This window comes from Mytilinidion resinicola (genome assembly GCF_010093595.1).
Source record: "Mytilinidion resinicola strain CBS 304.34 unplaced genomic scaffold BDZ99scaffold_8, whole genome shotgun sequence".
Lineage (NCBI taxonomy): Eukaryota > Fungi > Ascomycota > Dothideomycetes > Mytilinidiales > Mytilinidiaceae > Mytilinidion > Mytilinidion resinicola.
In genome coordinates, this window is record NW_022985444.1 from 642,935 (window position 1) to 668,723 (window position 25,789).

The 25,789-nt window shown below is 50.1% G+C and overlaps 11 protein-coding genes across 11 annotated transcripts; 2 read left to right on the top strand and 9 right to left on the bottom strand.

Moving 5' to 3' along the window:
* Nucleotides 1-80: 80 nt before the first annotated feature.
* Nucleotides 81-3,130, top strand: BDZ99DRAFT_561242 (GDPD-domain-containing protein; the record flags this gene model as incomplete). Its single annotated transcript, XM_033727316.1, has 7 exons — nucleotides 81-1,706; nucleotides 1,756-1,814; nucleotides 1,864-1,909; nucleotides 2,016-2,122; nucleotides 2,176-2,470; nucleotides 2,524-2,924; nucleotides 2,987-3,130. The coding sequence occupies exons 1-7, from the start codon at nucleotides 173-175 to the stop codon at nucleotides 3,128-3,130; spliced, it is 2,586 nt and encodes an 861-aa protein (XP_033577766.1). The 5' UTR covers nucleotides 81-172.
* An 822-nt stretch (nucleotides 3,131-3,952) lies between these two features.
* BDZ99DRAFT_561246 (uncharacterized protein) lies at nucleotides 3,953-5,166 on the bottom strand. The gene has a single exon (XM_033727317.1). It carries the CDS (start codon nucleotides 4,898-4,900, stop codon nucleotides 4,052-4,054), a length of 849 nt encoding a protein of 282 aa, XP_033577767.1. The 5' UTR covers nucleotides 4,901-5,166; the 3' UTR covers nucleotides 3,953-4,051.
* A 286-nt stretch (nucleotides 5,167-5,452) lies between these two features.
* On the bottom strand, nucleotides 5,453-6,595 carry BDZ99DRAFT_462122 (uncharacterized protein). The gene has a single exon (XM_033719767.1). It carries the CDS (start codon nucleotides 6,263-6,265, stop codon nucleotides 5,915-5,917), a length of 351 nt encoding a protein of 116 aa, XP_033577768.1. The 5' UTR covers nucleotides 6,266-6,595; the 3' UTR covers nucleotides 5,453-5,914.
* Nucleotides 5,549-5,710, bottom strand: BDZ99DRAFT_385339 (uncharacterized protein; the record flags this gene model as incomplete). The annotated part of the gene is made up of 1 exon (XM_033715425.1): nucleotides 5,549-5,710. One exon carries the CDS (start codon nucleotides 5,708-5,710, stop codon nucleotides 5,549-5,551), a length of 162 nt encoding a protein of 53 aa, XP_033577769.1.
* Nucleotides 6,596-7,945: 1,350 nt separating the features above from the next.
* On the top strand, nucleotides 7,946-8,809 carry BDZ99DRAFT_475685 (uncharacterized protein; the record flags this gene model as incomplete). Its single annotated transcript, XM_033722007.1, has 3 exons — nucleotides 7,946-8,210; nucleotides 8,261-8,499; nucleotides 8,549-8,809. The coding sequence occupies 3 exons, from the start codon at nucleotides 7,946-7,948 to the stop codon at nucleotides 8,807-8,809; spliced, it is 765 nt and encodes a 254-aa protein (XP_033577770.1).
* A 204-nt stretch (nucleotides 8,810-9,013) lies between these two features.
* On the bottom strand, nucleotides 9,014-11,479 carry BDZ99DRAFT_561256 (beta-lactamase/transpeptidase-like protein). The gene has a single exon (XM_033727318.1). It carries the CDS (start codon nucleotides 11,182-11,184, stop codon nucleotides 9,418-9,420), a length of 1,767 nt encoding a protein of 588 aa, XP_033577771.1. The 5' UTR covers nucleotides 11,185-11,479; the 3' UTR covers nucleotides 9,014-9,417.
* Nucleotides 11,480-14,103: 2,624 nt separating this feature from the next.
* On the bottom strand, nucleotides 14,104-14,877 carry BDZ99DRAFT_462125 (uncharacterized protein). The gene is made up of 2 exons (XM_033719768.1): nucleotides 14,552-14,877; nucleotides 14,104-14,491 (listed from the first exon to the last, which is right to left on the bottom strand). The coding sequence occupies exons 1-2, from the start codon at nucleotides 14,723-14,725 to the stop codon at nucleotides 14,396-14,398; spliced, it is 270 nt and encodes an 89-aa protein (XP_033577772.1). The 5' UTR covers nucleotides 14,726-14,877; the 3' UTR covers nucleotides 14,104-14,395.
* Nucleotides 14,878-15,727: 850 nt separating this feature from the next.
* BDZ99DRAFT_561260 (HET-domain-containing protein) lies at nucleotides 15,728-18,032 on the bottom strand (the record flags this gene model as incomplete). Its single annotated transcript, XM_033727319.1, has 2 exons — nucleotides 15,728-17,466; nucleotides 17,530-18,032. 2 exons carry the CDS (start codon nucleotides 18,030-18,032, stop codon nucleotides 16,173-16,175), a joined length of 1,797 nt encoding a protein of 598 aa, XP_033577773.1. The 3' UTR covers nucleotides 15,728-16,172.
* Nucleotides 18,033-18,830: 798 nt separating this feature from the next.
* On the bottom strand, nucleotides 18,831-20,082 carry BDZ99DRAFT_462126 (uncharacterized protein). Its single transcript, XM_033719769.1, has one exon. It carries the CDS (start codon nucleotides 19,603-19,605, stop codon nucleotides 19,099-19,101), a length of 507 nt encoding a protein of 168 aa, XP_033577774.1. The 5' UTR covers nucleotides 19,606-20,082; the 3' UTR covers nucleotides 18,831-19,098.
* A 672-nt stretch (nucleotides 20,083-20,754) lies between these two features.
* BDZ99DRAFT_570123 (spindle pole body component 97) lies at nucleotides 20,755-23,877 on the bottom strand (the record flags this gene model as incomplete). Its single annotated transcript, XM_033727954.1, has 3 exons — nucleotides 20,755-21,381; nucleotides 21,440-23,427; nucleotides 23,505-23,877. 3 exons carry the CDS (start codon nucleotides 23,875-23,877, stop codon nucleotides 21,010-21,012), a joined length of 2,733 nt encoding a protein of 910 aa, XP_033577775.1. The 3' UTR covers nucleotides 20,755-21,009.
* A 251-nt stretch (nucleotides 23,878-24,128) lies between these two features.
* On the bottom strand, nucleotides 24,129-25,781 carry BDZ99DRAFT_462128 (uncharacterized protein). The gene is made up of 4 exons (XM_033719770.1): nucleotides 25,591-25,781; nucleotides 25,411-25,521; nucleotides 25,291-25,363; nucleotides 24,129-25,237 (listed from the first exon to the last, which is right to left on the bottom strand). Exons 1-4 carry the CDS (start codon nucleotides 25,604-25,606, stop codon nucleotides 24,400-24,402), a joined length of 1,038 nt encoding a protein of 345 aa, XP_033577776.1. The 5' UTR covers nucleotides 25,607-25,781; the 3' UTR covers nucleotides 24,129-24,399.
* Between the last annotated feature and the right edge of the window lie 8 nt (nucleotides 25,782-25,789).

Here is a 25,789-nt window from a genome sequence, read left to right on the forward strand (position 1 = left end):
ATGCCCAGGCCAGCAACCAGTCCAGTCCTATCCTTCGCGATTGGAGAAGCTATGTGCCCAGTTATGCATCAACATCGATCTACCGGCCGTCTCCCATGCCCTCTCCCATGACGACGACCTGGAATTGGAGTCTACACTTAACTAATCAAAGCAGCCCGGTCCGTTGCTTCGGATGCTCTTGCGGCTTTCTGCTCTCCAAAATACAACTAGGTGCTTCAAGACAGTAGTCAAATGCCTAGGAGCAAACCTACAGGATCTCGCATTCGGTACACAACGCAATATATTGCATGACCTAGTAGGCTCAGCTGCCCAACGGACGGCCTTGTGGAATCTGGCTGGCTGCAACCATCGCTACGCAGCTCTGCTGGCTGCTCTTGACGGGGATGGAGATGAGCTCACTATGTTACGGTTCGCGTTGGGTTGTCTCAGCGAGAATCAACGGTCCGCTGTCTTGCAAAAGGACTTTCCTGGCCGTTTACCTCTACATTACGCAGCAGAAGCCGGCCTTGCAGATGTTTGTAGTCTTCTTGAAACAATGGACGCTTGGAATATTATTCGCCCATTTTCAACCTCTTCCAAGACCAATTTTGCCGATATGGACGGCAAGACACCACTACATCTCGCTGTCATCAACGGTCATGAGCAAGCTGTCAAAGTGTTGTCGGCCTCGCACGAGTTGTCGCGTTTGAGCATCGATACAGATTCAGTACTCGGCGACTCGCTAGCTTCTCTCCTACAAATCTCTTTGCTGTACTCCTTCACCGGCATAGCCCAGACTTTGTTAGGTACACGACGTGTAAATGTTAACTATCGGGAGCTTAATGGAGAGACTGCCCTTTTCATCGCTGCTCGTGGAGGTTCTGCAAAGCATATCCAAATGCTAATCGACATGTCTCCCATCGATGGCCCGAATCCTAGTGTGGCTGAGCCTTCCTACGGTTTCACGCCGCTGATAGTGGCCTGTGTCTACGGGCAGCTAGAGGTGGTGAAGAAATTTCTGAGGCTGGGTGCTGACACAAATCAGAAAGACATTTTTGGCTGGACAGCCCTGGATTATGTTGCCTTTCGAGGCTTTTGGGAGATATCGAAGCTCCTACCACCGTCTATCTCGAGCTCTTCATCACGCATTCCCAAGGTCCCATTGCCAAAAACGAATGCACATGCACCATGCCCCCTAGACCTGACCCGTATCTTCGTCAACCTTGGTTCACTGAACACTCGCAGGCCTCGAAAACCTGTTGATTTGGCACCATTTTTGTCGAGATATCCGCACAATCCTTATCCAGAAGTTGGATATTCCGTCCAAGTAAAGGGAGTAGGAGTCAAAGGACCAGAAGTTACCGTAGAGCTACCAGTGCTTGATGATGCTACAAACTATCCTCTTTTGTTCCATACACCCGATCCGCGAAACGCAAAGTTGACTTTCAAAATCCTACGCCAAATCTCGAAATCACCGGATCATCCTATTCATGTAGGTACTGCCATTGCCCTTCTGGAGGAACTTAGGGACGCGCTAGGACCAGGTCGTGAAAGCTTATACAGAGATCACACGGTGCCCATTATTGGATGTGAGACGCCAGACATCATCGGGACTCTGACACTGAACTTCCTCCTTGTGAAACCGTTCCCTGACCCGCGCGAGCCCTACACTCAAAATACGGAACCATGGAGTGCAAATGGTTCAACCAGGCTTATAGGACATAGAGGTAGCGCTTCCAAGATACGGTGCTAGCTCCGATTGTAACCTTTCTCTAGGCCTAGGGATGAACTCACCCGCCTTCAAACGCCTACAGGTTGGAGAGAATACTATACAGGTGAGTTTGCCTTGATCTAAGCTGTTGAAGGTCGGCTAATTATTTGCAGTCATTCAAATGCACCATCGACTTGGGCGTACCCTCTGTTGAGGTAAGTCGTGGACTTGACGCCGAGAAGGATATCACTAATAAATGCTAGTGCGGTGAGAATATCTGTCTGCTGATACGGCAAATAAAATAGCTTTATTGATTGTGCTTTAGATGTGCAACTCACTCGAGACCATATTCCAGTAATATATCACGACTTCCTTCTGAGTGAGAGCGGCGCGGACATTGCTCCGCATAATCTTACCCTTGACCAGATTGGCGTTCTTATGTCGTACGAGAAACAGGCTCGGCGCTTACGAATCAATGATCACAGTTCATGAACATTAGCGACATGCAGCGGCCAGTACCCCCATCGCAGGACATAGAATCTGGTGCGTACACGTATCAATCTCCAACCTCTCTACTCCGTCGTCATCGATCGCAATCTTTCGACAACTCCGATGACCTTCGAGCTCGGGATTTTCTCAATCGTTTGAAACACACCCATGAGTTCAAACTCAAAGGGTTCAAGGGGAATGTTCGAGGCGCTCATATCCACGACCCATTTGTCACTCTGGAAGAGCTGCTGTTAGCTCTGCCTGAGAATGCTGCCCTAGACCTTGAATTTAGTAAGCTTCGAATACTCAAACTCAGATCCCGATTCCCTAACCCCATGTGCCAGAATACCCAATGCTCTGGGAAGCCGAAGACTGGAAAATGGACCTCTATGGAGTGGAGTTCAATCTCTACGTCGATACAATCTTGGACCTGGTCTACAAGCATGGCAAAGCCCGACCTATTCTTTTCACAACATTCAGCTCGGAAATTTGCATCCTGCTCTCCCATAAGCAACAAACATACCCAGTGATGCTCCTAAACGAATCCAACCTCTTTCCTACGGGCGACGTACGTGCCAGTAATCTGCAAGAAGCTATTCACTTTGCGCGCCACTGGAATCTTCCAGGAATTGTCATGTCATCGGAGCCCTTCGTCTCAAGTCCTGTGCTAGTGTGGTTTGTCAAGGATGCAGGATTATTATGCTTGTCTTTTGGAATGCTGAATAATGATCCAGAGAGCGCGAGGGTACGTGACATCTCCTTCTACTCTATTGCTCCACGACAAGGCAGTATGCTCACATAGCCTAGATTCAAGCTACAGCAGGCCTGGATGCCATCATTGTCGATGATGTGGCGTTGATTAAGAGCACGTTCAGAGACTCCCGGGCCTCTACAGATTCTGCAAAGATGGCTTTGGAGAACGACGAAAGTGGGACTAACAAAAAAGCTTAAGATAGTTCTGAAACTGGAGTGAGACATAGACAACCTCCTAAAGACTAGCTCGTAACGGAGGTGTCATGAGTTGGTTGAGGCTGTGGAGTACTTCGTATCGGTCATCATGGCATCTTTCCCTTTGCGAAGACGCTTCGAGCAGGTCAGGTAATAATCTCACCAAGCGTGTCCAATTAGAGTATCTCACTGACTCCCATACACTATCTTCTTGCATCTCTGTTGGTCGAAACACAGCTTGTCCATTAGTCTGATCTATCGCTATTCTTGCACATTATCCCGCACCAACCTTCCTGGCTGGGCACTACTTCTTCTAGACGGCTCCTCCTAGGCCGAGCTCCAGCACCTTAACCGCCCTCGTATATATCACCACGCCGATTAGTTTTCAGTGCACGGAAGATTGTGTTGCCCAATCGAACCAGTTGAATACGTAGAGTGAAACCCCATAAAAAATCTCGAGGTGCATATAGTACCTCGACGCTACGCGATGTTTACGTTGCGGTTTCCTAAGAATATGAGCAAATCTAGTCTGCCCATAATTGCACGTCTTCCTTCTTATCTTGCAGCTGTCATAGTAAAGGCATCTTGCAAAACCGAGCACTGGTATTCATTTCTTTTCTTGCCCGGCGCTGCGAATACAATTCGTGACGACATCACCGCTACGCATGTGGGAGCGCCGTATAGCTACAGAACATGGTTATCTCTGGAGACAGCTCGAGCTCGCTAAGTACGGCTGCACTACGAAGTTGCTGCAGCTTAGCTGTAGTGGTTGTGGATCTAAAGTTTTGCGCACTAGGCCGGAAGAGGCTGGGGCTCTATTATTCAGATTGTGAAGAGCCTTCAAAGAAAGGAACCCCCTCTCTTGAAACACCGTAGAGTTACTAACTTAATCTAATGCATCACTTCCCGCATCGGCCAAATAATTCACTTTAGTGTGAAATCCTCAACGTCGGGAGAACCAGCCATATGTTCCCCGTACATGATACCATGCATGTAGGCTTTACTAATGAGGATGTACGCCTTACCACATTTCCGTAGCACATACGGAACATTTCCACTTAGGATTATGCAGATCACATCCCCAGCTTGCACGTATACCGGCGCGAGTCCAACATATCTAGATGTTGAAATGAAAGGGCGTACTGAACGAAGCAAACGTAGCGCTGCAAATGATTTGCTAGCGTTCAATATATAATCTCTATTCGAGCCGACTTCCTTAGTGCTATCATCGAGATTTTGAAGATAGCCATCATGCCCAGTGTCCCCATCGAGTACGTGGCGAAAGCCAGCATAGGAGGATATTGCCCGCGTTTTAAGATCCTTGACATATCCACTGAAGTCGGCGACTGCGATCCGTGAGGTCTGGATGTCCTCGCTTCCGGGGTTAAACCGAGGTGACTGGGCCATAAAACTCCTAACTTCAGCAAGATACTGGAGAGTGCCCTTTGGTTGAAGTCTTTTCCTCCGCTCGGTATCCCCAAAAACACTTCCGAATTCTTTGACCGTATCAACGCGTACGCCCCTCAAAGTAAGCAAATCAGAAACTCCATGAGATACTTTCTGAAGTAAGCGGCTACTCCCCGATGTCCGAAATGCAGGGTCGTTACTGACCGGTTTCCATATTGGTGGGCTACAAATCGTCGAGCGCCAGTCCGGAACCCAAGAAGGAACACACTCTGAGCCCGTTGGATGTTGGCAGTAGGCGAGAATATCGATATAACCTTGGTCCATAAACCTTTTCGTGACCTTCGTGTAGATATCTTTGTAGCTCATAGTATATCCGGTAGTCCATTGAATCCGGCGGCGTCATCGGCGAGCCCTAAGAGCGCAAATACACAGTCTCTTGGGTTGGAACATTCCGATCGGTCGTAAATCGCATCGAATGCAAGAACAGATATAAGAGCTTCAAAGAGCGATGTCTCTTCGGGTCTGCGGTAAGATCCACGACCTGGTGAGACAGGACCTTCTCCATGCAGCCTGTTGCAGGCGAGTTGAAGGCCTGGACTATGGTACTTCTATTCTTTACTTCCTCACTGTCCGCTTCTGTTCCCTCAAGCTTTTGACTGCAAGAATAGATACGAATCTTTTCAATGAGCTTAATTGCGTATCGAAGCTTGCAAATAGGGATAACTGAGCTGCCGCGCATAATATCAAGTCTACGCGCAACTGCAAATTCCTGAATGACCCAAAGTCTCCACTAGTATGATCGCTTGCAAAATTGATCAAATGCTGCACATATGACTGCAAGACTGGAGGAATCCATAGTATGAGAAGAACATTAGAGAGAATGCTGTTGACGATGTCGCGGAACGCCTCGTCGTCTAGATCTGGTGTCTTCCATCCTACCTCCGAATTAATATCTCTGGCTATTCTAGTCAGTAAGTTGATAACCATATCGCTCTCATCAGCCGCTAATCCAAGCTAAGCAACGGTCCGGTTAGCCTTAGCATAGATCTCTCTCATTTGCTTCACCTGCTCACTCCTCTCCACTTCATCTTTATGATTGATGCAGACTGCAACGATCCATGAGAGGTGCCACCAGGTCGACCCTATGGCAGATCCTCGAGGCACCCAGTTTTGCATTACCGCTAGTGCCCTCTCAGCTGTAAAGAAACATGACCTACTGTCTCGCATCGAACACTACTCGCGACTTCCTTCCTTCTCCCACGTCTCTTCTCTAGCTACTCTCGCATAAAAAGGAGTTTAGACGCCAAGCTCTTCCATAATCGTACAAGCCTCATCCAACGCCATCCTAACCCTCACACCCCCCTAACTCTTCCCCTCCACCTACAACCGCTCCCAGATTGACCGCGGCGGCTCCCCATCAACCATAAGCTCCAGCTTCGGGTCCGCCTTCGCCCTCGACCGCTTATGCCCCTCCCTCTGCACCGCCTGGCCCAGATACCCCAGAATGCCCTCATACGATGTCAAGTCTGACGGATAAAATGGCCGCATCGTCGTAAACGTAAACACAGTCATGATGTCCGCCGCCGCGAACTCGTCACCCGCCAGCCAGTCGTTCTTCGCGAGCTGCGCATCCATCAGCTTGAGCATGTACTCGAAGCGCCCGGCCTGGGCCGCGGCGTAGGGACCAGCGGACCCAGAGCTTTCGAAGCCCAATGACTGCATCAGCATCATCAGTTGCGGCTGCAGCGTGCCGTTCGCGAAGTAGAACCAGTGGAGGTAGTCGGCATAATCCTTGTGCGAGGGGGAAGCGCGAGCCGCCCGCCGCCGTGTTTGTGGATGATGTATTCAACGCAGGCGGCGGATTCAGCGAGCGTGAGGCTGCCGTCTTGGATGACGGGGCCCTGGCCGATTAGGTTAAGGTCTTTGATGGATTGCGGGGCGAGGAGGGGCGCGCGTGGGTGCAGGGTTAGTGTGTAGGGGATGTCTAGTTCTTCGTAGAGGTCATTTTGAGGTGGTGGTGTTGTATGAGGCTATAGACAGAGAACGTAGACATCATGGAAGCGCGAGCTATATAGCTGTGACGGGCGGGCACCGGCTATCAGGTAGGCCGTGTCGGTGCCATCTACAGCCAGTTAGATCTAACAACGTGGAGGTCACGCTGGGTCACGATCGTTGCCGCCAAATCTGCGAGTCGAGTGGTTAGCAAGATCCTAACTCCCAAGTCCGGCGACATGGGAGCTCCACCACTCACCTTTGTCCCCTGACCCTCTTTATCGCGTGATAACTCCCGTCTATCCACAGATGCCATGGCGCGGAGTAGAACGATGGGGTCTCGTTGCTGCCCATGGTGTTCGTAACGTAACATGGTGCCGGAAAGAACTAGTAACACATAATAGCTAATACGCGTGCTAAGCAATTCAAGAACTTCTCTAAAGCCTACATAGCTCTTTACTCTATCTCTCTGTTTCTAAACAGTTTATCTCCGTGATGCGCAATGCTTCTCAGGGATAGAGGTAGGAGTTATATTATGAATTGGTCATGTGATCTTCTGATCACGTGACTGGTTTCCCTGGTTACCTGCCCTGGAACGTTTCCCGTCCTTGCTCCTTTGTCCTAGGTCATGCGTCCTAGACCCCGGTTAGGATCTAGATTGGATACTTGTGGTTAGAATATCTCCTAGTCTGTGTTCGTAACATGCCTACGCTGGGCGAAAGGATTCTGCCCCAGCCAAGAAGCTTTTAGGCCTTATTTAGTTGTTGGGTTCCTAGTAGATGTGATTATTTACTGCCTGTCGCCCGGCAACGTGGGCATTTATCGATTATAGGGACCTTAGATTCTGCGAGATGAGGAGCTTCTATTTTTACTAGCAGCGGCAGATGAGTCAGGTGTTACAGAAGCAACCACTTTCTAGGACCGTGGGTTCGGACAGGTAGTCGCTCTTATAATGCTTAGGAAAAGCTATGAAGACAATAAATTGCTATGAATATACTTTAGTGGGCCTTGGGCCACGCAGCTCAGGCGGGAGACCCAAGTGCGCCTCGCGTTACGCCCCAGCTTCAGTCGCAGCCTCGGCGCGTGGGAGCGCAGGGACGACTGATCAGTGTCGCATGCGGAATATCCATAATCCCTAAAACTATCACGCATCTATAGCCGCCTGCAACACGAAACGGTCAGAGCGTGTGTACAATGTCGATTTCATTGGCTGAAGTTCCATGCTACATTCTAAAACGCCTCACGAGCCGCGCGCCTACCATGGTATTTTGGGTATCCTTAGCTTCTGCGCCACGTTTCATCCCCTCTGGACGTTCGAAGAGTACTGCGAGACCTGTGGCGTTGAACGTATATAGTCGTGTAGCACCTCGCCCAAAAACTGCCCAAAACTACCCACCAGAAATACCCACAACAACAACCATGACGACGCAGACCAGGCTTAATGAACTTCACAGGATTGCACACTTCATGACAAACGATCCTGACCTCTGGGTGTTTCGTCGGTACGAAATGCTTCACATAATTAACATTTTAGCCCTTCAGCAGCGTATGTCGAAGTTAGAGCAGGATCTTATGGGTATTTCCAACTATGAGGCGTCTCAAGCAAAAGGGCAGGAATACCCGAAGCCTGAGAAATCTCCAGAGGTTCTTCTTGCGGAAATCCAGGACGTCGTTAAAGCCTACGGTAAGACACTCGTCTTCCAGTCTTTTGATTATGCTGAACGATCGCTTTAGATGATGCTCTTCTTTCATTAGCACGGATCAAAAGTACTGAAACGCCTGCTGAGCATGTCGCGGATAGCTTGAAGAAATTCGCACTCTCGAATGTCCTCCCCTCTCTCTTAACAGCGCTCTCTCCCAACTGGATGGAAGGATCAAACACGCCGCGCTTGCTTTCTATAGCAACCCCCCAAAGAAGCTGGCTCCATAGATACATCGATAGGCATGAATGCTTGAGTAGCGTGTTCAAAGAAGTAAGACCCGCTTCACCAAGATTCATCCATAGCTGACTTGGGTTAACAGAAAGGAAACACATCTTCTTTCATGACGAAGTATTCGGAGTCAAAACTGAGGAACACGGAATTCGGAGTAGTCACTGCTAGTCTCTGCTTGGTGCAGCTTCTGCCAGTCATGGCGCTGACCTTAGTAACGGACAATACCGTGAGAATCGCCGTAGTTTTGATCCTTATTTTCATCGTGTCTCTCCTGAACGCGTTGTTTGCGAACACTGCGAGAGCTTCTAATTTTGGAGCGGTTGCTGCGTACGTCAACTTTTTCTTTTGATTTCACAACATACATAGAGCAGAAGAAAAGCAGCCGCTAACCGTTAAATAGTTATTCTGCAATCATTGTGGTCTTTATTAGCCAAAATCACTAGAACATGGGTTCGCAACCGAGCGAAATAGGAATCATATTCGACCTTATTTTCTTAGAATGATTTCATTGTACATACTGGTAAATCATTATCTTCATTATTTTCCGAATTCAAGGCTGATTGAAATTACAGAGAGACTACTGGCAGCTGGCGTAGGAAGGGCAAAGAATCAGTGAAGGAAGCATGAGTTGTATTGAGGATGTAACGTGGGACTATATAGAGTAACGGGAGAGAAATCAAGGGAGAATAGAGACGTGTTACTGGCTGCTAACTACAGCGCAGTGACGTCGCGCAATGGAGAAACAGGAAAGCAACATAGACGCGACAAAATAATCACTACATACATATGGGGGTTGACAGCCGTATCGACCATAGACTACATTTGGACAAGAAAGGAGTGACGGAATGGAGCCTCGTGAGACGTTATATAATCAGATGAGACGGTACTAGGGACTTGACACCTCTCCCAGTCGGTCGAAACCAACCTACAGATATCATGATGTATAAAGACAGCGTATCAATCTGGTGTGCCTGATTCGGTTCTTTCAAAGCAGTCCTTACCAACGGCGGTCATGCGGATAAGCTCTGTGACCGTATTTCCTGAGCAATGTACTTCAAATGTCAGCTCGGACCAGTCGCCATCGCCATGAGTATCGATAGATAGATGCGGCGGGACACACATCTTGACTAAATTTGCGTTTACCCAGATTAGTTGAAACTGGGCCGGGGAAGTTCTGAAGGCAGAGGATGATCCGGAGGCAGAAGAGGTTCTGGAGTCATTGGAGCCACAGACAGTGATGTATGTCTTTAAGTCAGCTGTGGTTATGATCAACCACTGACTGAAACCTTTTCCCTTAAAAACTCCCGTAATATTTTTAGAGACATTGGGGGCGTTCTTTATTAGTTGTTCGTCTTTTTTCTCTGTGCGCTTCCAAGCATTGGACGATGCATCCCATGCCTTTTTGACCATTTCCATCACATTTTCTGGCTGTCGGTGGAAGAGCGAAAGTTTTTGAGGACACCTCCTTTTAGCAATCGTCTGTAGTATACGCCGCGAGATATGGTCAGCGGCGTCGACGGGACCCGAAGTGTCCGTCAATACCACGACTGCAAAACTTTCTTGAACCACACTGGGGAGGAACGCTGTTGTGCAATTACAGCCGAGTGCTGAGCCAGCCATGTAGTACGCTTCAATACCTTTCCCCCTGGATCCTGGGCTCACCGGGTAAGTGGAAAAGGTTTCATCAGGAAAAAGGAGTGCGTTCGTGGACATTGAGCCGATTTTTGACGAGTTCAGCGTGGTCAATAACCCCAGTCCTGTGAAAACATTCTCCTTTGTTTCTCTGGACTCTAATTTGAACAATTTACTGATGATATTGACGTCGAATCCTTCTATGACTTTTTTGCCGTGGAGGGACGTGATGAGGAATGTGAAAAATTTGTCAAGGTCCTCGGCACTACTGAATGCTCCCAGCGCCCCGGCCTCTGCTCCAGTGGATTGATATTCCGGGCTCCGCACACAGTGAAGTGTACCATTTGAGTCCACTACATATCTCTCCGGGCGAATGCCTCTATCCGTTGGGGAGCCGATTGTGGTTGACATCATGCCAAGCGGCTCGAACAGGGTCTTGCTCATGAATGTGCTTAGAGTATCTTTCCAGAGAGCTTCGATAGCTATGGCGATAAGCGAGTAGTTGATGTTGCTGTATTTTGTCCACAGTTCTTCTGCACTACTTCGGCCCGCATCGCGTTTGCTGAGGTATGTCAGATCTTGTAGAAGGTCCGCCATGGTCATTATCGGTGATCCGTCTGGCGCAAGAAGGTAATGATTGGACGAACGAAGTCCCCTGAAATGCACAAGAAGCTGGTACAAACTTGGATTCCCAGGTAAGCTCGGCATTTTATCCTTGCTATGGTCGTTGTATAGAGTGGTGAGCGACTCCTCGGGTACGTTCGAAAACGCAGCATAAGGGTTCTCAACGACCTGCTCCTTTGCCTTTATTTCGACGGCAATTACGATGGCAACGGCAACAAGAATCTTGGTTATTGAAGCAATGTGAAAGATGTTTTTGCCATCGGAGGAGACTTTATATTCGAAAGCTCCAGGCCGAATCGAGTCGCCCAGCCTCATGAAAGTTTGTAGTTGGACTGTCGTCCTCTCCAAGTGCGAGGGTTTGCTTAGAGAGCGCACTGATATGCTCGCCATGTGGGTGCCGCATGCTTTCAGTATACGTAGGATATCTCCCTCAAGTTCGGAGTCGAGGATGGGGGCTTGATCTGACATGTTGGTACTTCATACAGACACTGCTCTTGTTGATTAGCTTTTGTTGCCATCTCATCTTGGATGATTTTAACGCTTTGTACGAAGCCACTTACCGAGACAGTTACTCCACTGATCTGTAGACTCTGAACCTTGCTCGGTCTGGATGCTGTGACTGTTCCACCCGCAAGTAGTCCACTGACTGAGTTAAGAAGGGCGACTAGCAAGAGAACGACGATTAGGACGATGATAGGGACAACTTTGATGTGCTCAGGTAGTATGTTGATGCCGGCAATGTGGACAGTACTTAAGAGAAGGTGCACTGAAGAACAAGAAGGGAGAGGAGACAGGCCAGCAAAGGTGGGAAGGGGGCGTGCTACTCCTCATGGAAACACCCCGCAGGCTAGAGCCCAAACACAAGAACGCGCTACTTTAGCATCTACCCAAAGAAGCACGCGTAGCTGTGACATGCGAACATGGAAGTACAAATCGTATTCGTAGTCAGCGTTAGTGCTAGACCAAACACTAAGAAGTGCTTGAGCAATATGCGTAGAAAGGACACCATACCCTCTGTTGAACGGTTTGCAGCCGATGCTCTCCAAGCGCTCAGCAGGAAGTGCCTTGATTTGGCAGTAGCTTCATTGGCTGATTGGGTCATGAAGTCTGGTACCCTACACATGTTAGCGCATACCTTAACGGATTGAGGTGAGACAGTGATAAACTTCACCACAGAGCCATCAGAGAAGCTCACTACTCAATCCGACGCACACAATCATTACACACTGCTCGACGATCCTGTCTCCAATGCTCTTTGTCAGTGTTGATGTATTCCCTTCGAACGACTGCCGTTCCCTAGCAACCATCCCGACCCACTCCGAATGTGCCGCCAGCCCCTTTCAACCAAGCATTTCTCGGACTACCTCTTCTATTTCAATATGTCATACTCATCGTTTGGAGTATGAAGCCTTGGTTCGTCTCGATCAATAGCCGGCAGTCCCTGCGGCGCCGTCAAGGAGAGAACGGTGCGGTGAGATTAGCCTCCGGTCCAGTACGTCGCGAATCAACTACATACTCCCTTGCACGTATTTTCAAACTAAAGGAATGCCTAGATTTTAGATATTACACATCACATCGCACGCTTACTAGCGTAGGCGCTATTCGAGAGCGTGGAGTAACGACAGGACCGAGCCACAGCCAACCGTCCTCCCACCCAAAGCTCGCAGAGCCCTTTTCCAGTTTTTATATGCACCTCAAGGAAAACAGACATAAGAGGACAAACGCCGAGCCTATACCTCTTTGATCGCTTGCCTCAATCCCCCTGCTGCTGGAAATGCGACACCCCCGAGCATTGATCATCTCCCGACCCAGCACTCCTCGAACGAGATCAACCAGAAGGCCTACAAGACACTTGCTATCAAGAATTCTAGAGGGCATTCAGTGGTCGATTACGTTGTTCGTTAACGACGTTCAATGTCAGTCCAATGACTTGGTGGTTCATGCACGATTGGTGGCCCGCCCACCGACATGTCGGTTGATCAACCAGCCGAAGAGCAGATGCAAAAGCTGCAGGAGCAATGTCAGTTGACAAATCAGATGCAGACACATCAGCCAATGCAGACACAACAGCGAACATAGATGATAAGCGGATAGGAGTTTCTACGTATAAAAGACCAATCGCCCTCCCACAATCATCGAGGTAGTCACTTTTCTCAAGACAACCTAGTCGAGTTACCATCCATACCAATAATGTCCGGCGCAACCGCTCCAAAGAAGAAGGGCAAGGAGTTGAACGAATTCAGCACGGAGGGCAAGCGGCAAACAGATTCCTATACCGCCAAGTACAGGGCGGAGAAGGCATTAAGGGACAACCCGAGCCTACAAGATATGATACAAGCAGAGGCTTCCACGTCTACCAATTCTGGCAAATCTAAATCCGGAAAGCCACGCGTGAGAGATAACAGCTCCTTTCTTCTACTTTGCTGACCTTTGTTAGTGCACAATCTCCTGATTAAAGCTCGTCCATCCTTGTTTCGCCTTTCCTTAGGTGGTAAGTTTAGTCTCCATCTTCATACCTGTGTTTAACATCGTCACTCAGAATCCAGAGATTAGGCGATACGTTCCAATCCGGTTGTCGCGGTCGAAGGTTTTCTTATTACTAAGCTGGAGTCACGTTATAGTTGCCTCATAAGCAAAATTGATAGTCGCCGAAAAGTGTAGCATTTGAATACAGTTGTTTGTGTGTGCAGCGGAAGAAACCAAGTGCTCCGGGAATCATGGCTTTTAGGCAGTCGTAGCCTTGATATATATCCATCTTCTTAAATATGCCCGGAAAATGCCCCGCCATCCTACATTCAATACATGAATGGTTGCGAACCGCTAAGCTACAGTGAGGATGGGCAAGATCCAAGGCGGAGCCCCTTTGAGGCCAGGTCGTGAGCGCAAGATACGTGAATATGAATGGTAATGGATGTTAGAGGCGAGCTGCCACATGGTGGCCCATGCCACTACTGATATTGATGAATTCGGAATTGGGTCCAGGACGAACCGGAAGAAAGAGATCCACCACTAGAGAAAGGGCCCGCAAAAGATCTAGGATATAAGGATCCAGTTGACGATGCCCAGTTCTCTGAGGCTACCCTTGCAATTATGTTGATTCTTGTACAAGGCACGATTCCTTGATATGAATGTCTAACAGGACATAACTGCCATGGTATTCATCATGTTGTACACAGCAAATGCCGTTACGCCAATCGTGGAGGAACGCGGAAAGGCTGGGACAACCTAGAATCCATTGAGGCAGCTTGTGAGGGACGTATGCGTACGTCACCGCGCAGAGGCACGCGCACGTCAGAAAGCGTGTTGTCGCAAATTAAGATTGCATTGTTCGAGTCGTCGAGCGTAAGGCTCGACAATAGTAGACTATATACGGTTCCGTCCACGTGCCTACCTCCTAACGCTCCGCTCGTCACGTGAGAGGCCCCGTTCGGCATGTCGTTCAATTGCATATCTATGAGGCGGTGCCCTTGGTCTAGAAAGAGCCTGGCGTGTTCGTTGTTGTGTAACATTGCCTCGATCTCGGTACAAATAGTAGCGTTGGAAGTGGCAGCTGAACATTCCCGAAATCGACTGTTCTTACAGAGTGGGAAGCTTGGGCTTTCGGGTTCAAAATCTGTGTTATCCGTGCTCGTAAAGAACACGGTGGCGACCAGAATCCCGATTTGTAGGGCAACTGCGGCTACAAGACAGACCCAGAAGACAATGATGGTAGCGCTCCGTGTACTTCTATGAGGATTTCTGCTGGGAAATCTAGGAAACCTACATTCAACATAGCCTTGTTGTAGGCACGTAGTCAGTCATAATCTTGCATTCTCATACTAAAGATCTTTCGTACCTTCATTTGCCTCAGTTTCGAAATCCTCAACTTGGTATCTCTGGCCATGGTGAACCACATGATGAGCTCTTGGATGACGGTGATCCAGCAGGCGGTGACCTTGATAATAGCGGTCGTTTTGGCGGTTCTGTTGAGTATGGTGAGCTTTCCGATGATGTTTCGGGCGAGGGCCATTCGGGCGATGACTTCAATCTCCTGTCATACTTCCTAGGAGCGTTAGGGGGTTGCAGAATCCACTTGCGTTTGAAAGAAAACGATTTCTTTAAGTGATTCAATTGAGAAAGCGGTGGGCGACTGAAACGCATGATGACGACGACAAACTGGCGCATCTGCAGACGTGTGCGGAAAGGTACACGTTTGGGATTAAATATCTCTGCAGGTGGAGCTTAGTGTGTGCCGTGTTCAGCTACGTACAGCCGCCAGGTGCAGGTTTTGACGAATTGCGGGCCGACAACAAACATCGGCGAAGCCACCAATGCATCTTGTTGCCTACTGCCTGGGTGTTCGCCTTTGGTCTCAAATCCATGTCCACTGCACTTTTCAGGCCACAGTCTGAGGCACAAGAAGCAGTAGAATTCAGGACGACCTGAATCATTGTATGTGGTGCTGGGAGATCACGCATCCCTTTTGCCCTGAAACCGCCTCGTCTGGTGCCCGGCGTCTAGCCAGCTGTTTAGCCCCATTGCGGCAATAGTTACGTAGCTCTTCGTTAGCCATTAGAATAGGCACCAATCGTTTAGCTTTAAGGCATACATGTCGTTCGCGAGGTTGGCAGAAGCCAGCGAGCGGCGTCTGCTTGAAAAACAAAAGCGCTTGGAAGCCTATCGTGATGCAGCTAGACAAGTCCATGGCCCCTCAAACCCATTCTCTGCGCCCTCCTTTCCTGCGTACAAGCTATCATTTTCAACATCAAATATATCACTGCTTTCTGTTTTGCGAAGACTTCTCTAAGAACGGATTATCAAAGCGAGAGAATAGGCTGGTCGAAATGCATGCCTGGAGATGTCGCGATACGAGGCAGGGCACTCATCCTATCCAGCACACTGCAACGCACTCCCCTGCCTACGCACGCGAGCACAGAGAGACTCAGAAGTCTCCTTCTTTTATAATTCTGGCGAGCTAAGTAGACTATCGTGCGAGGTATTCTATCAAAGCTGAACATCCCGCCAGCACGCGCACTCACCTTAGCAAAGAATATTAAGTCAGATTGTCGGACTGCGCCCTCAGGGTTATTTGGTCTGCCCATAACAGCACATCTCCCTCCTCATCTTGTAGCTGTCGCAGAGCGTCTTCCAAATTGACACTGATGTACAGCTCTTCTTGTCCGACGCCAATACGATTCGTGATGCCATGACCCCACACATACGATAGCGCGGTATATACGACATTGTCATCTCTCGAGACGTGCTCGAGTTCGCCAAACACGGCTGCACTACGAAGTTGCTGCAGCTTAGCTGTAGTGGTCGTGGATCTAAAGTTTTGCGCACTAAGCCGGAAGAGAAGGCTATGGCTCTATATTCAGATTGTGAAGAACCCTCAAAGAAAGGACCCCCCCTCTCTTGAAACACCGTAGAGTTACTAACTTAATCTAATGCATCACTTCCCGTATCGGCCAAACAATTCACTTCAGTGTGAAGTCCTCAACGTTGGGAGAACCAGCCGTATGTTCCCCGTACATGATACCATGCACGTAGGCTTCACCAACTAGAATATAACTCTCACCGCATTTCCGTAACAAGTATGGAACATCTCCACCTAGGAGGATGCAAACCACGTCTCCAACTTGAACGCGCAGCGGCGCAAGCCCAACGAATCCAGACGTCGAAATGAACGGCCGTACTGAATGGACAGCATTCAGCGACCTCTCATAGAAGACTTCTAGTTTCGACTCGCCAAGTAGTTGGAGACACCCGGTATGGGCTCTTTCCCAAAGTTGTGGGATATTGGCACTGCCATGGAAGTCCGCCACCGCAATTCGTGAGGCATGGAAGTCCTCGCCTCCAGGACTGATTCGAGGGGACTGAGCAACGAAAGCCCTGATTTCAGCGAGGTATTGAAGAGCGCTCTCTTGTTGAGGCCGAGAGCCTTTCATCTGCTCAGGAACCCAAACACTTCCAAATTCTTCGACAGTATCAACGCGGATGCCTCTCAAAGTAAGCAAATGAGAGTCTCTATGAGATACCATCTGCCGTAAGACGCTCTTTCCTGATGCCGAAAATGGCCCATCTCGTGTCAACAAGCTTCGTATACTTGGTCTGCAAATCTTCAAACGCCAGTCCGGAACCCAGCTAGGAACGCCTATCTGCTTGTCCATGGGGAATTGGCAGTAGGAGAGAAAACCGATATGGCCTTGCTCTAAAAGCCTTATCGTTGTTTTCGTGTAGACGTCCTTGCAACTTATCGTATAATTGGGAAATTCGCTGAATTCTGTGGCGTCATCAGTGAGTCCCAGGAGCGCAAATATGCTGTCTCTTGGCTCGGAGCATTGTGGAGGGTCGTACTTTGGTCCTGATACAAGAGTCGATGTGAGGATGTGGAAGAGGGACATCCCTTTTTGCTGCACCCACTGATACGCGTGTCGGTGATACACAATGTTCTCCAAGGAAGATTTTGTAGCCGACCTTAAATCCTTAAATACGGCATTTGCGGTCTTTACTTCCTCGCTGTTCGTGTCGGTTCTCTTGAGATTGTATTCATCAGAATCGAAAATATAACCTGGAACTCTGTTGAAAGCGTCAAGCACGTAGTGAAGCTTGTGACTTGGAATGCTTGAGGCACCGCACATAACATCAACTTGACGTGCAACCGCGAACTCCTGAATAACCCAGAGTCTGTGCCAGTATGACCGCTTGCATAGTCGATCAAATGCTGTAGAGATGATGGCAAGTCTTACGGGATCCGTAATACGGGAAAGACTATTGGCGATGACGCTTTTGAAGAAGTTAACGTGGACGGCCTTAGTGTCTAGCAATAGTAACTCCAATTCTTCCTCTTCACCTATACCTCTGCTCATTTTGCTCAATAGATTGATCGCCAAGTCACTCTCATCAGCCGCCAGCCCAAGCCAAGCAACGGTCCGTTCAGCCTCAGCATATATCTCTCTCATCTGCTGCACCTGTTCGCTCCTTTCCTCTTTATCTTGTTGATTGATGCAAATCTGGTCTGCCCATAACAGCACATCTTCGTTATCGTCTTGTAGCTGCAGCAGAGCGTCTTCCAAATTGGTACTGATGTACAACTCTTCCTGTCCGACGCCGATACGATTTCTGACACCATCACCCCACGCATATGAAAGTGCGGTGTACATGACGCTATCATCTCTCGAGACGTGCTCGAGTTCGCCAAATATGGCTACATTGACGAGAAACCACGGACATGAGGATGGCCGATAGTTTCTCGGTTTCAGCCGGAAGAGGCGGATTTCCTTGAGGTGGGGTTGCAACGGCTTGTAGCGCAAGACTTGACGCGGGTTACTGACCATAGCTCTAGTCTATGCTGCCGTTTTGCCTGGAGTTAAGGCCCATGGAAGTTGAAGCTTGTTGATATAAGCTGCTAGAAAAGTAACGAGGCTCAGTATATTGGTGTGAAGACGCTAGCATGGCCGGATAGTTTTCATCTTTCCTCAAGCCATACTCCGAACTGGGTTGATCGAGAGAACATATCTTCATCGGAAACGATGGATGAAGATGTAGAATGCAAGAAATACTGACAGCTCCAGTGACGAAGCGTACTAGCAGCCTCGTGTACTCAAGACGTCGTAGTTGATGACAGGGGTATCCTGAGGAACTGAAAAAATAAAGTATGGACATGAAACATTGACTGAATTCAAATCCGAGATATTAGTAGGACAATCCAAAAATATTGATGAAGGATGTCGGGAGAAAGGGAAGTGATGCCTACGAGGCTGAAGTGATGGAGATAAGCTAGTGAGGCTCGCTTGTCTGGAAATGGCTAGCGTGATGATTGAGGAGATGCATGCTCAACCACCTTGGTCGAACTACAAGGTGTATCTATAGGTACTACATTCGGAAGTTATGGGCAAGCAGAGAGTGCAGGATACTTTAACGAACCACACTTACGAGCAACCATATCCACCCACAAAGCCGTTCCAGAACTTGTAAAACTTAACATACCTCATACTAGCACATTCACCACTGAATTCACTTTGTACATGGAAGTAGTTTATGTCGATAGATCAGCGAAGTTTTTCTAGAGACTATACACACAAGATCCCAAATATGTACGATGAGCACTCGCTGCCGTCCAGCGAATCCCATGCCAAACTCCCCAATATTCATCCATCCATAACCGTCCTACCAGCAGTACAAAGCCCGCAAAACCCAGTCATCCCCCCAAATGCAACCCAAAAAACGAAAAAACGCCATTCTGATGCTCTAATCAAAGCACCAGTCCCAACCCAACCGTCCCAGCTTTTATAATAGCAGATCCCAGAATCACTCACCTTCCCCCATCCACCTCTACTCTATATCGTACCTTCGCAGTCTCCCCAGAATCTCCGAAATCGCGCCTCTCCTCTACCCCCAAAATCATATACTCAACCGATCCAAACTCAACCGATCAATACTCCGCTGCTTCCTCACCATCCCGAGCTTATAAAACTTTTCTTCGCCCCCCGCCGTCCGCCCGCCAATATACCACTTCTCACTCCCCATCACCTCCCGGAACCCCTCGTTCGAGCTGTCCGACCCCCGGCGCTCCCGCGCGCCCGCACCGGGAATCGGGAACCCAGCGCCGGCTTTAGGGGATGTGGAGCGGTGGTAGGGCGCGGCGTGCTGGCGGGTGGGCTGGAACTGGGCGCCGGCGGCTTGCACAGCGGCGGAGGTGGCGCCCTGGTTGCCGGGTTTCGCGGTGGTAGTGATCGTCCTTGTCGTCGTCGTTGTTGATGATGTGGAGGGGTTTGTGGAGGCGGCGGAGGTGGAGCCGTAAACGTTGTGTGCGGTCGACGACGGCGGGGAGGTCGCAGCTTTTTGGATGGCGGAGTGCGCGCGGAAGGCGGCGAGGAAGTTGGAGAGGAAGGGTCTGTTTGTGGACATGGTTGCGGGCGTGGGTGGGTGAGGGTTTGCGGTGTCGTCGTGCATCAAGACCCGTGGGGGGAGGCTCTTGGGGAGGTTGGGCGCAACGGGGGCTAGATGAGGAGTGGGAGCAACGTCCACTCGCGCGGTTGGGGCCCACAGGCTACCGGAGGGTCGGAAGCATGTATATGTGGAGTTGGAGGGTTGGTTGGAGGGTGCCCTGGATCTGAAAGAGATGGCGTAGTGGTGTCGTAGGAGTCGTGCCGTGGCGGAGGAGAGGCCAACGTGGGTTGTGTGCGGCGGCCGTGGTAGTTCTTGTCCCTATACGGAGGCTCCCAAGGGTTTAAGGAGGGCGCTTGCGGTGTTTATGAGTGGAGATGCGATCGCGGATGCACCGCAGTTCAGTCGGTGGGAGTCGGAAGTCGTGACAAGGATGTCGTCGCCGCTCGTGGACAGCCAACGTCTTCAGCCGAGGATCCAATCCAGGCCCGTTTTCACACAAGCAACGGCCAAAAGGACGCACGGAAACGCCAGACCAGCACTTCTCCTCTTTATCACCTGAGAAAAATGTGCAGCTTTCAAAACTTCGCGGGGTCGCTTATTTGGCCTTCGACGTGTATGCGAGATGGTGTGCAGCCAGACTAAAATCTGCACCCTCCGTCGTCATAATTATCGCCGCGCAGCCAGTAGAACTGCGTGCATACCTCATCGCTGACCCCGCCAGGTTCGTTCAGTCGCCGTTGTCGAACCGAAGGCCGAGATATGTCCCGCCTCTCGTTCGAAGAAGGAATATGCGAACCGCGCCCTGCAAGCCTCTCCGCCTCTGCCTATCGTGAACTGATCGAAAGATCGGAAAAAGCACTTATTGGTGCCTCCGCGGGGCTCTGGCCGCGAATCCTTCCAGCATCCTGGTCGCCGTTGGGGAAAGCAATTACACGCCCCGAGGCCCCACACAATCACTAATACCTACCTTCGTAGGTAGGTCCTTCGTCGAGTAAGAGGGGCTGTTTATGAGCCTCTTAGTAGTAGAGATATGCCATCAGTCAGCCCGCCGCGGTCCGGGAATCTAGGGTAGCTGCATGGTACTGGGGGCTTAAGCAGCATTCACTGGCACCGATGAACATAGCTGCCGATAGCTGTCGATAGCTGTCGATAGCTGCACAAACTGACATTCGCATGCAACGTGGTCGCCTGTCATGACTGATGAATGCCACATTGACGCCTCATTCAATAAGCCGCCTGAATCCTACTCGACTTGCCCGACTCGACGGCAGGCATGCGTGTTACGCTCCAAAACATCCAGACAAGGGGGTATTAGCATACACCAAACAGAGACGCCTTGACGCCATTCCTCATAACTGCAGCTACGTGCGCGCTCCTCTTCGTAACCCGTCCTAGACAACCCCAATAGCACCTTTAACCTCATCAATACACATCTCCCTGCCCCGGCCCCCCCTCATTCGCCGTACTCAGCCTTGCACAAAGACTCAAAAAGACTACCGTCTCCGTCGCCGCTAGATAATTAAGCGTATCGAGTAGGATCTTCAGATGCCTTGAAAAATTATCCTCATACTTGTGCATGATGTCGAACATCTTATCCACCTTCGCAGGATCAAATGTGATTGAAGTTGAGGCGGATTTGGAGTGGCCATGCGTAGGTTTGGATGGAGCTGACGCTGCCGAGGCTGCTGCTGTCGCGGCGTTGGCGAGTTCGGGGTCGGCTTGGACGAGATACCGTGAGAGGGAAGAGGTGAAGTTGGCGAACATGGTGCACGTGGCTAGGATTTTGGAGTTGATCTGCGGGGTGATTAGCTATTGGTAGATGGGCGCCGGCATAAGGGAGGCGACTACTTACCCGTAACAGCTTCGAGTTTGTAAGCATGCACTCCTTCAAACACGTGGCCAAGAAATCGACGTGGTCCTGCATCAGCTCATCCACCGTGCGCTTGACCTGTGCCGGCTCGCCTGCTTTGTGTGGCACGTCCTCACTGCCTTCATTCAGCCTAGACATCAGGGACACCCAGTTCGGCTCGATGACCTCCGAAGTGCAGTAGTACAGCATTTGCTGAACGAAAATCAGCATCCTGGCCCTCAGTGTCCATGCTTTTCGTTTCCACATTTCTATTCGTGGGTTCTTGCTGCGATGCTTCCAGCTGAGCACTTTGCTGTGGTCGGTCCAGCTTCCCACAAGGAGGGTCTCCAGGTGTCGAAGAGACAGTAGGTATCGGAATAGAAGTTGATAGCGTGTGAGTGTGACACGGCTGACGACCAGTGAGAGAGGGAATGGCATCGCATAGTCCAATACAAGCGCGTCGAACCCGGTAATGTCCTTGTCGTCCGTTACTGGTGCCTGAGTGGCGGGAGTAGTGTAGTTCGAGATAGCGCCAGTCGCAGCATCCTGATCAAGACCTGTGACATTGACGATTTTCATCAACCAGTTCGTCAAGCCGACCTCGTTCATCTGTACTTTGACGTCCTCCTTGAAGGGATCTTCCGCAGCTACGCTTCCAGGCTGTCGTAGAACAATATCAAGCAAAGACTGGAGTTTGCCGATGTTTACCAACTTGGCAGGCTTCTTGAGCTCAGAAGTTCCAAGCTCGAGGAAGTATGTGAAGAAATCTGAGCGATCCAAGAAAAAGTAGTGCTTCAGTGATCTTAAACGTGCTGGAAGAGCGTGTGTCGTGAGCAGAAGATTGAAGAGTGACGAGTTTGCATATGCATAAGCCGCATTTACGTTCTCCAGGAACCGTGGATCGTCGAAGCTTTGCGGAACGTCTTGAACAACCTTGCTGACGTCTACTCCACCGCATTCCCGGACGACGTTCAGGTACTTGCCAGCGAGCAGCACCTTATCTTTGACTCCCTCTAATTGGGGCGGCACAAGGCTGTCTCGGACAGTGTAACGCTTCTCCCAGTATTCATCCGTATAGTCCTGATCTAACCGCTCGCGTTTGATGCTCTTCTGCTCTTTTATGAGAAACTCTGCATGAGGGTCTTTGATGCCTCCATGGTGCAGCCATTCATTCAACATCGCCATATAAGGCCGGCTGGCGTCTCGTAACAGCCTCGTCAGTAGCGTCCTCGCAGCGGGATCTCCAGACATCGAAGCCAATCTCTTCGTAATCAATCCCAGTACATTTCCACCTTTGCATATCTTTTTGGCAGGTAGTCCTGCTTGACCTCCCTCTCGTAACGATTCAAGAATACCCTCCAAATTGTCGCTATCATCTGAAGAGTCTTCTGAGTTCTCATCATCTTCAAGGACTCCATTTGCTTTCAACAACTCGGTTCCCATAGTATAAAGTTGGAAAAGCATATGACTTGTCGGTTTGGTGTGCAGATTGAGCACATGTAACGTGAAAGCTGGGTTCGTGAGCATTTGGTGTTCCAATTGTGCCATGAGCACCAAATAGTCCTTCAAAAGGTGTCGCACCGTCGCACAAAGCGCATGATTGACAGCCCCAAACTCTTCTCGGCTCAACACTTCTATTGAAGCCTCCACCGCAGTGTAGTGTGTGGCCATCTTTAACATCGAAATAGTCAAATCCCGCAGGCTAGGATCCAAATGCGCAAGAATACGGAATTGTGGCCCAATCAAGCGGTCCTTCTCTTCAGATGGGTTGTACGTCTCGACGAATCTTATGTATTGTCCCTCAAAGCCCATGAACACGAAGAGGAGGTCCTCGATAATTGCTGCTTCCTGCGCGTCGAGGGATAACTGATTGAGGGGTTGTGGCTGTAGTGCCTGCGGGGCGGTCGATGCTAGAGGCGGTATTGATACGCGGGAAGCCAGTGGCGCTGCGGTATGAGGTATAATAGTGGCCTGCGGAGCCCATGGTATTTCTGAGAGCATAGTGTCAGTGATTCTGCTCGTTCTTTCGAGTTGGCGGGGCATTGCCAAAGAAGAAGCGCGAGCATACCTGGGATTTCTTCAAGGCCCTTCCTCGATCCCGAATTACTCGCAGAAGCTCTTTCCGCTGGTTTTGGCACTCGGTCTGCATCGCGCCGGCTTCTTGCGTTGACCCGGCTTTCGGAAGTGTGTTTCAGTGGACTTCTCGGCCGCACGGTCACAGTTTCCCTAGTGAGGACTTCTTTCTTCTCGGTCCGTCTTTCTGGACCCGTTGTTGCCCCCGAAGGCTTCCTTAGGTGTGCCGCAGGAGCGCGTCGTTCATTTTCGCCCAGCTTTGAAGACGACGATACAACGCGGGGTCGGGCTCCGCCCACGGTGGAGGTTGAGGCTTTGCGCTCAGCCGGGGAGGGCAGTTTCGAGGCTGGAGGATGGCGCGAAGACATTGTTGTAGTCTCGAGGTTCCATAGGTTGCTCCTGTGTTGGTGTTGTGTGATCAGGTAAATTAAAATACGTCGATTCTCCCTGCACGAAACACGCCCGCGTTGTGAATGTTTATCCCGCGTCATACTAGGCCGGATTAGGCGAGGTGGTCCCTGAATTACCGAGACGTATTGTATCAATTTACTCCCGTCACCTCTCATCACATGTTAGGACTATGGCTCGGGCTATAGAACACTGCGGACCAGAGTGGTGATGAGGTTTTGTAAAAAGCAGTTTCATACTACTATGCGGGATTCAAATGGTCATATCCATCTCATCTCCCTGGAGCGCTACCTAAAATTACAGCGTCGGCCTCAAGCCAACGTATCCAATTCTCATACTTGTAATCCCATCATTAACTCGTTACCGTAAAATAAAAGCCTGACTATGGCTAATCCAAGATGTTCCAGTCATCTAGATTGTAGTAATATTTGCTGTTGTCTTGTTGATCGAACACCAAAAAATTATAACCCAACGACTTATATTCAGCTCGGTTTCTTCGCAGGCATCATCTTAGCCATCTGTGCCCCTCCAACCTTCTGTACTTGAACAACGGCGTCGCCCAGCAACACCCGAACAGCACCTTCAAGTCGGGGGTCCTTCTTCCGTCGCATCCAGAGGAGCAATATTCCGAGGATAACAAAGTCGATAGCAATGTGCTTCAGAGCAGTCCAAGCAGTCCGTAATAGCCAGGAGAAAAAAGAGTATCTCCGACTGCTACTGAAAAGTCGACGGGATTCGAGCTGTTCCCTTAATGCGGCGACCTCGGCGGTCATCTTTACGAGCGCCTGCTCAACTCGCCGGCGCCATTTATGGTCTGATGGGTTCGGTGCGGGAGGAGGTGTCCGGCTTGGGCTTTTGCCATAGGGCGACTCTCTCATCTCGTTTAGATTCTCGTTCCCTTCCTCATGTTCCAGATTGGGGTTGTATTGGGAATCCTGAGCGTCTACGAACTCCTCGCCGTTATCGTCCATATCATCAAGTTCCTCCTCTTCGTCTTGCGACATAGGGCTTTGAACTCGTAGAGGCGCGTCTGAGGGTATCTGGTCGACAGCCCGGTAGTCGCGTGTACCACTGGATCCGAGGCCTGGGTACGGCGGGGGCATGTGGAGGCCCATGGTACCTAGAGTTTGAAGGGGCGAAGATGACGATGAGGAGGGGACGTTCGATTTGACTTGATCCCAGACAAACTCCAGTTCCGCGACCAGTTCTCGGGAGTCTGGACTCGGGGAGGCGAACTTATGCATTGTGTCGATTAATGTGGTTATATACTGCCGTTTAGCTTCTGTCCGTGACAGCCCATTCTGTTGCTTCCATGCGTCCCTGGTGACTTCTCATCAGTATACGATTCGGTGTCGTACGGTGGGGCTAAATACCACTTCTCGCGCGCGCGGTGCACTTCTTCACCACTGCCTTCTGGTCTCTCCATTATACCATCCACATCACCCTCTACCAATTATTAGCCTCTGTCGGAAAACACTTCCGATGAAGCATACCCATGCTCTGTTTATACAAGCCATAGAGTCGGAGGCGGACGGCGGATGGCGGCTTCTGAGCACCCGTTCGGATCTTGTTGACGGTGTTGAGAGCATGGCTGAAGACGCGATCTATCCCAGTATACAAATGTTAGCAAAAGTCGTTTATCGGCATACGTAGAGGGCATCATGTTGTCATACCGACGGAGTCTGACATGGTCGATGGCGTCAATCGGCAGCGGGACGCTGGGCCCGACTCATCCAGCTACAGTATGGCGGCGGAGGGTGGAATCAGTATGCTCGGCGACAATAGGAATATCGCGGCTGGGTATGTACAAATCGTGCATGGCGACATACAGTGGGCACGAGGGCAGGGAGGGTGTGAATTGCCGTAGTCTCC

Bases quoted from the DNA above. Each gene is read 5' to 3' on its own strand.
- BDZ99DRAFT_561246 (XM_033727317.1), bottom strand. From the start codon at position 4,900: ATGAGCTACAAAGATATCTACACGAAGGTCACGAAAAGGTTTATGGAC.
- BDZ99DRAFT_462122 (XM_033719767.1), bottom strand. From the start codon at position 6,265: ATGATGCTGATGCAGTCATTGGGCTTCGAAAGCTCTGGGTCCGCTGGT.
- BDZ99DRAFT_561256 (XM_033727318.1), bottom strand. From the start codon at position 11,184: ATGTCAGATCAAGCCCCCATCCTCGACTCCGAACTTGAGGGAGATATC.
- BDZ99DRAFT_462125 (XM_033719768.1), bottom strand. From the start codon at position 14,725: ATGGCCCTCGCCCGAAACATCATCGGAAAGCTCACCATACTCAACAGA. The intron at 14,492-14,551 runs GTACGAAAGATC...GCCTACAACAAG, and splicing joins CGAAACTGAGGCAAATGAAG to GCTATGTTGAATGTAGGTTT.
- BDZ99DRAFT_462126 (XM_033719769.1), bottom strand. From the start codon at position 19,605: ATGTCCACAAACAGACCCTTCCTCTCCAACTTCCTCGCCGCCTTCCGC.
- BDZ99DRAFT_462128 (XM_033719770.1), bottom strand. The intron at 25,364-25,410 runs GTATGCTTCATC...AATAATTGGTAG, and splicing joins CTTGTATAAACAGAGCATGG to AGGGTGATGTGGATGGTATA. The intron at 25,238-25,290 runs GTATTTAGCCCC...AGAAGTCACCAG, and splicing joins CACCGCGCGCGCGAGAAGTG to GGACGCATGGAAGCAACAGA.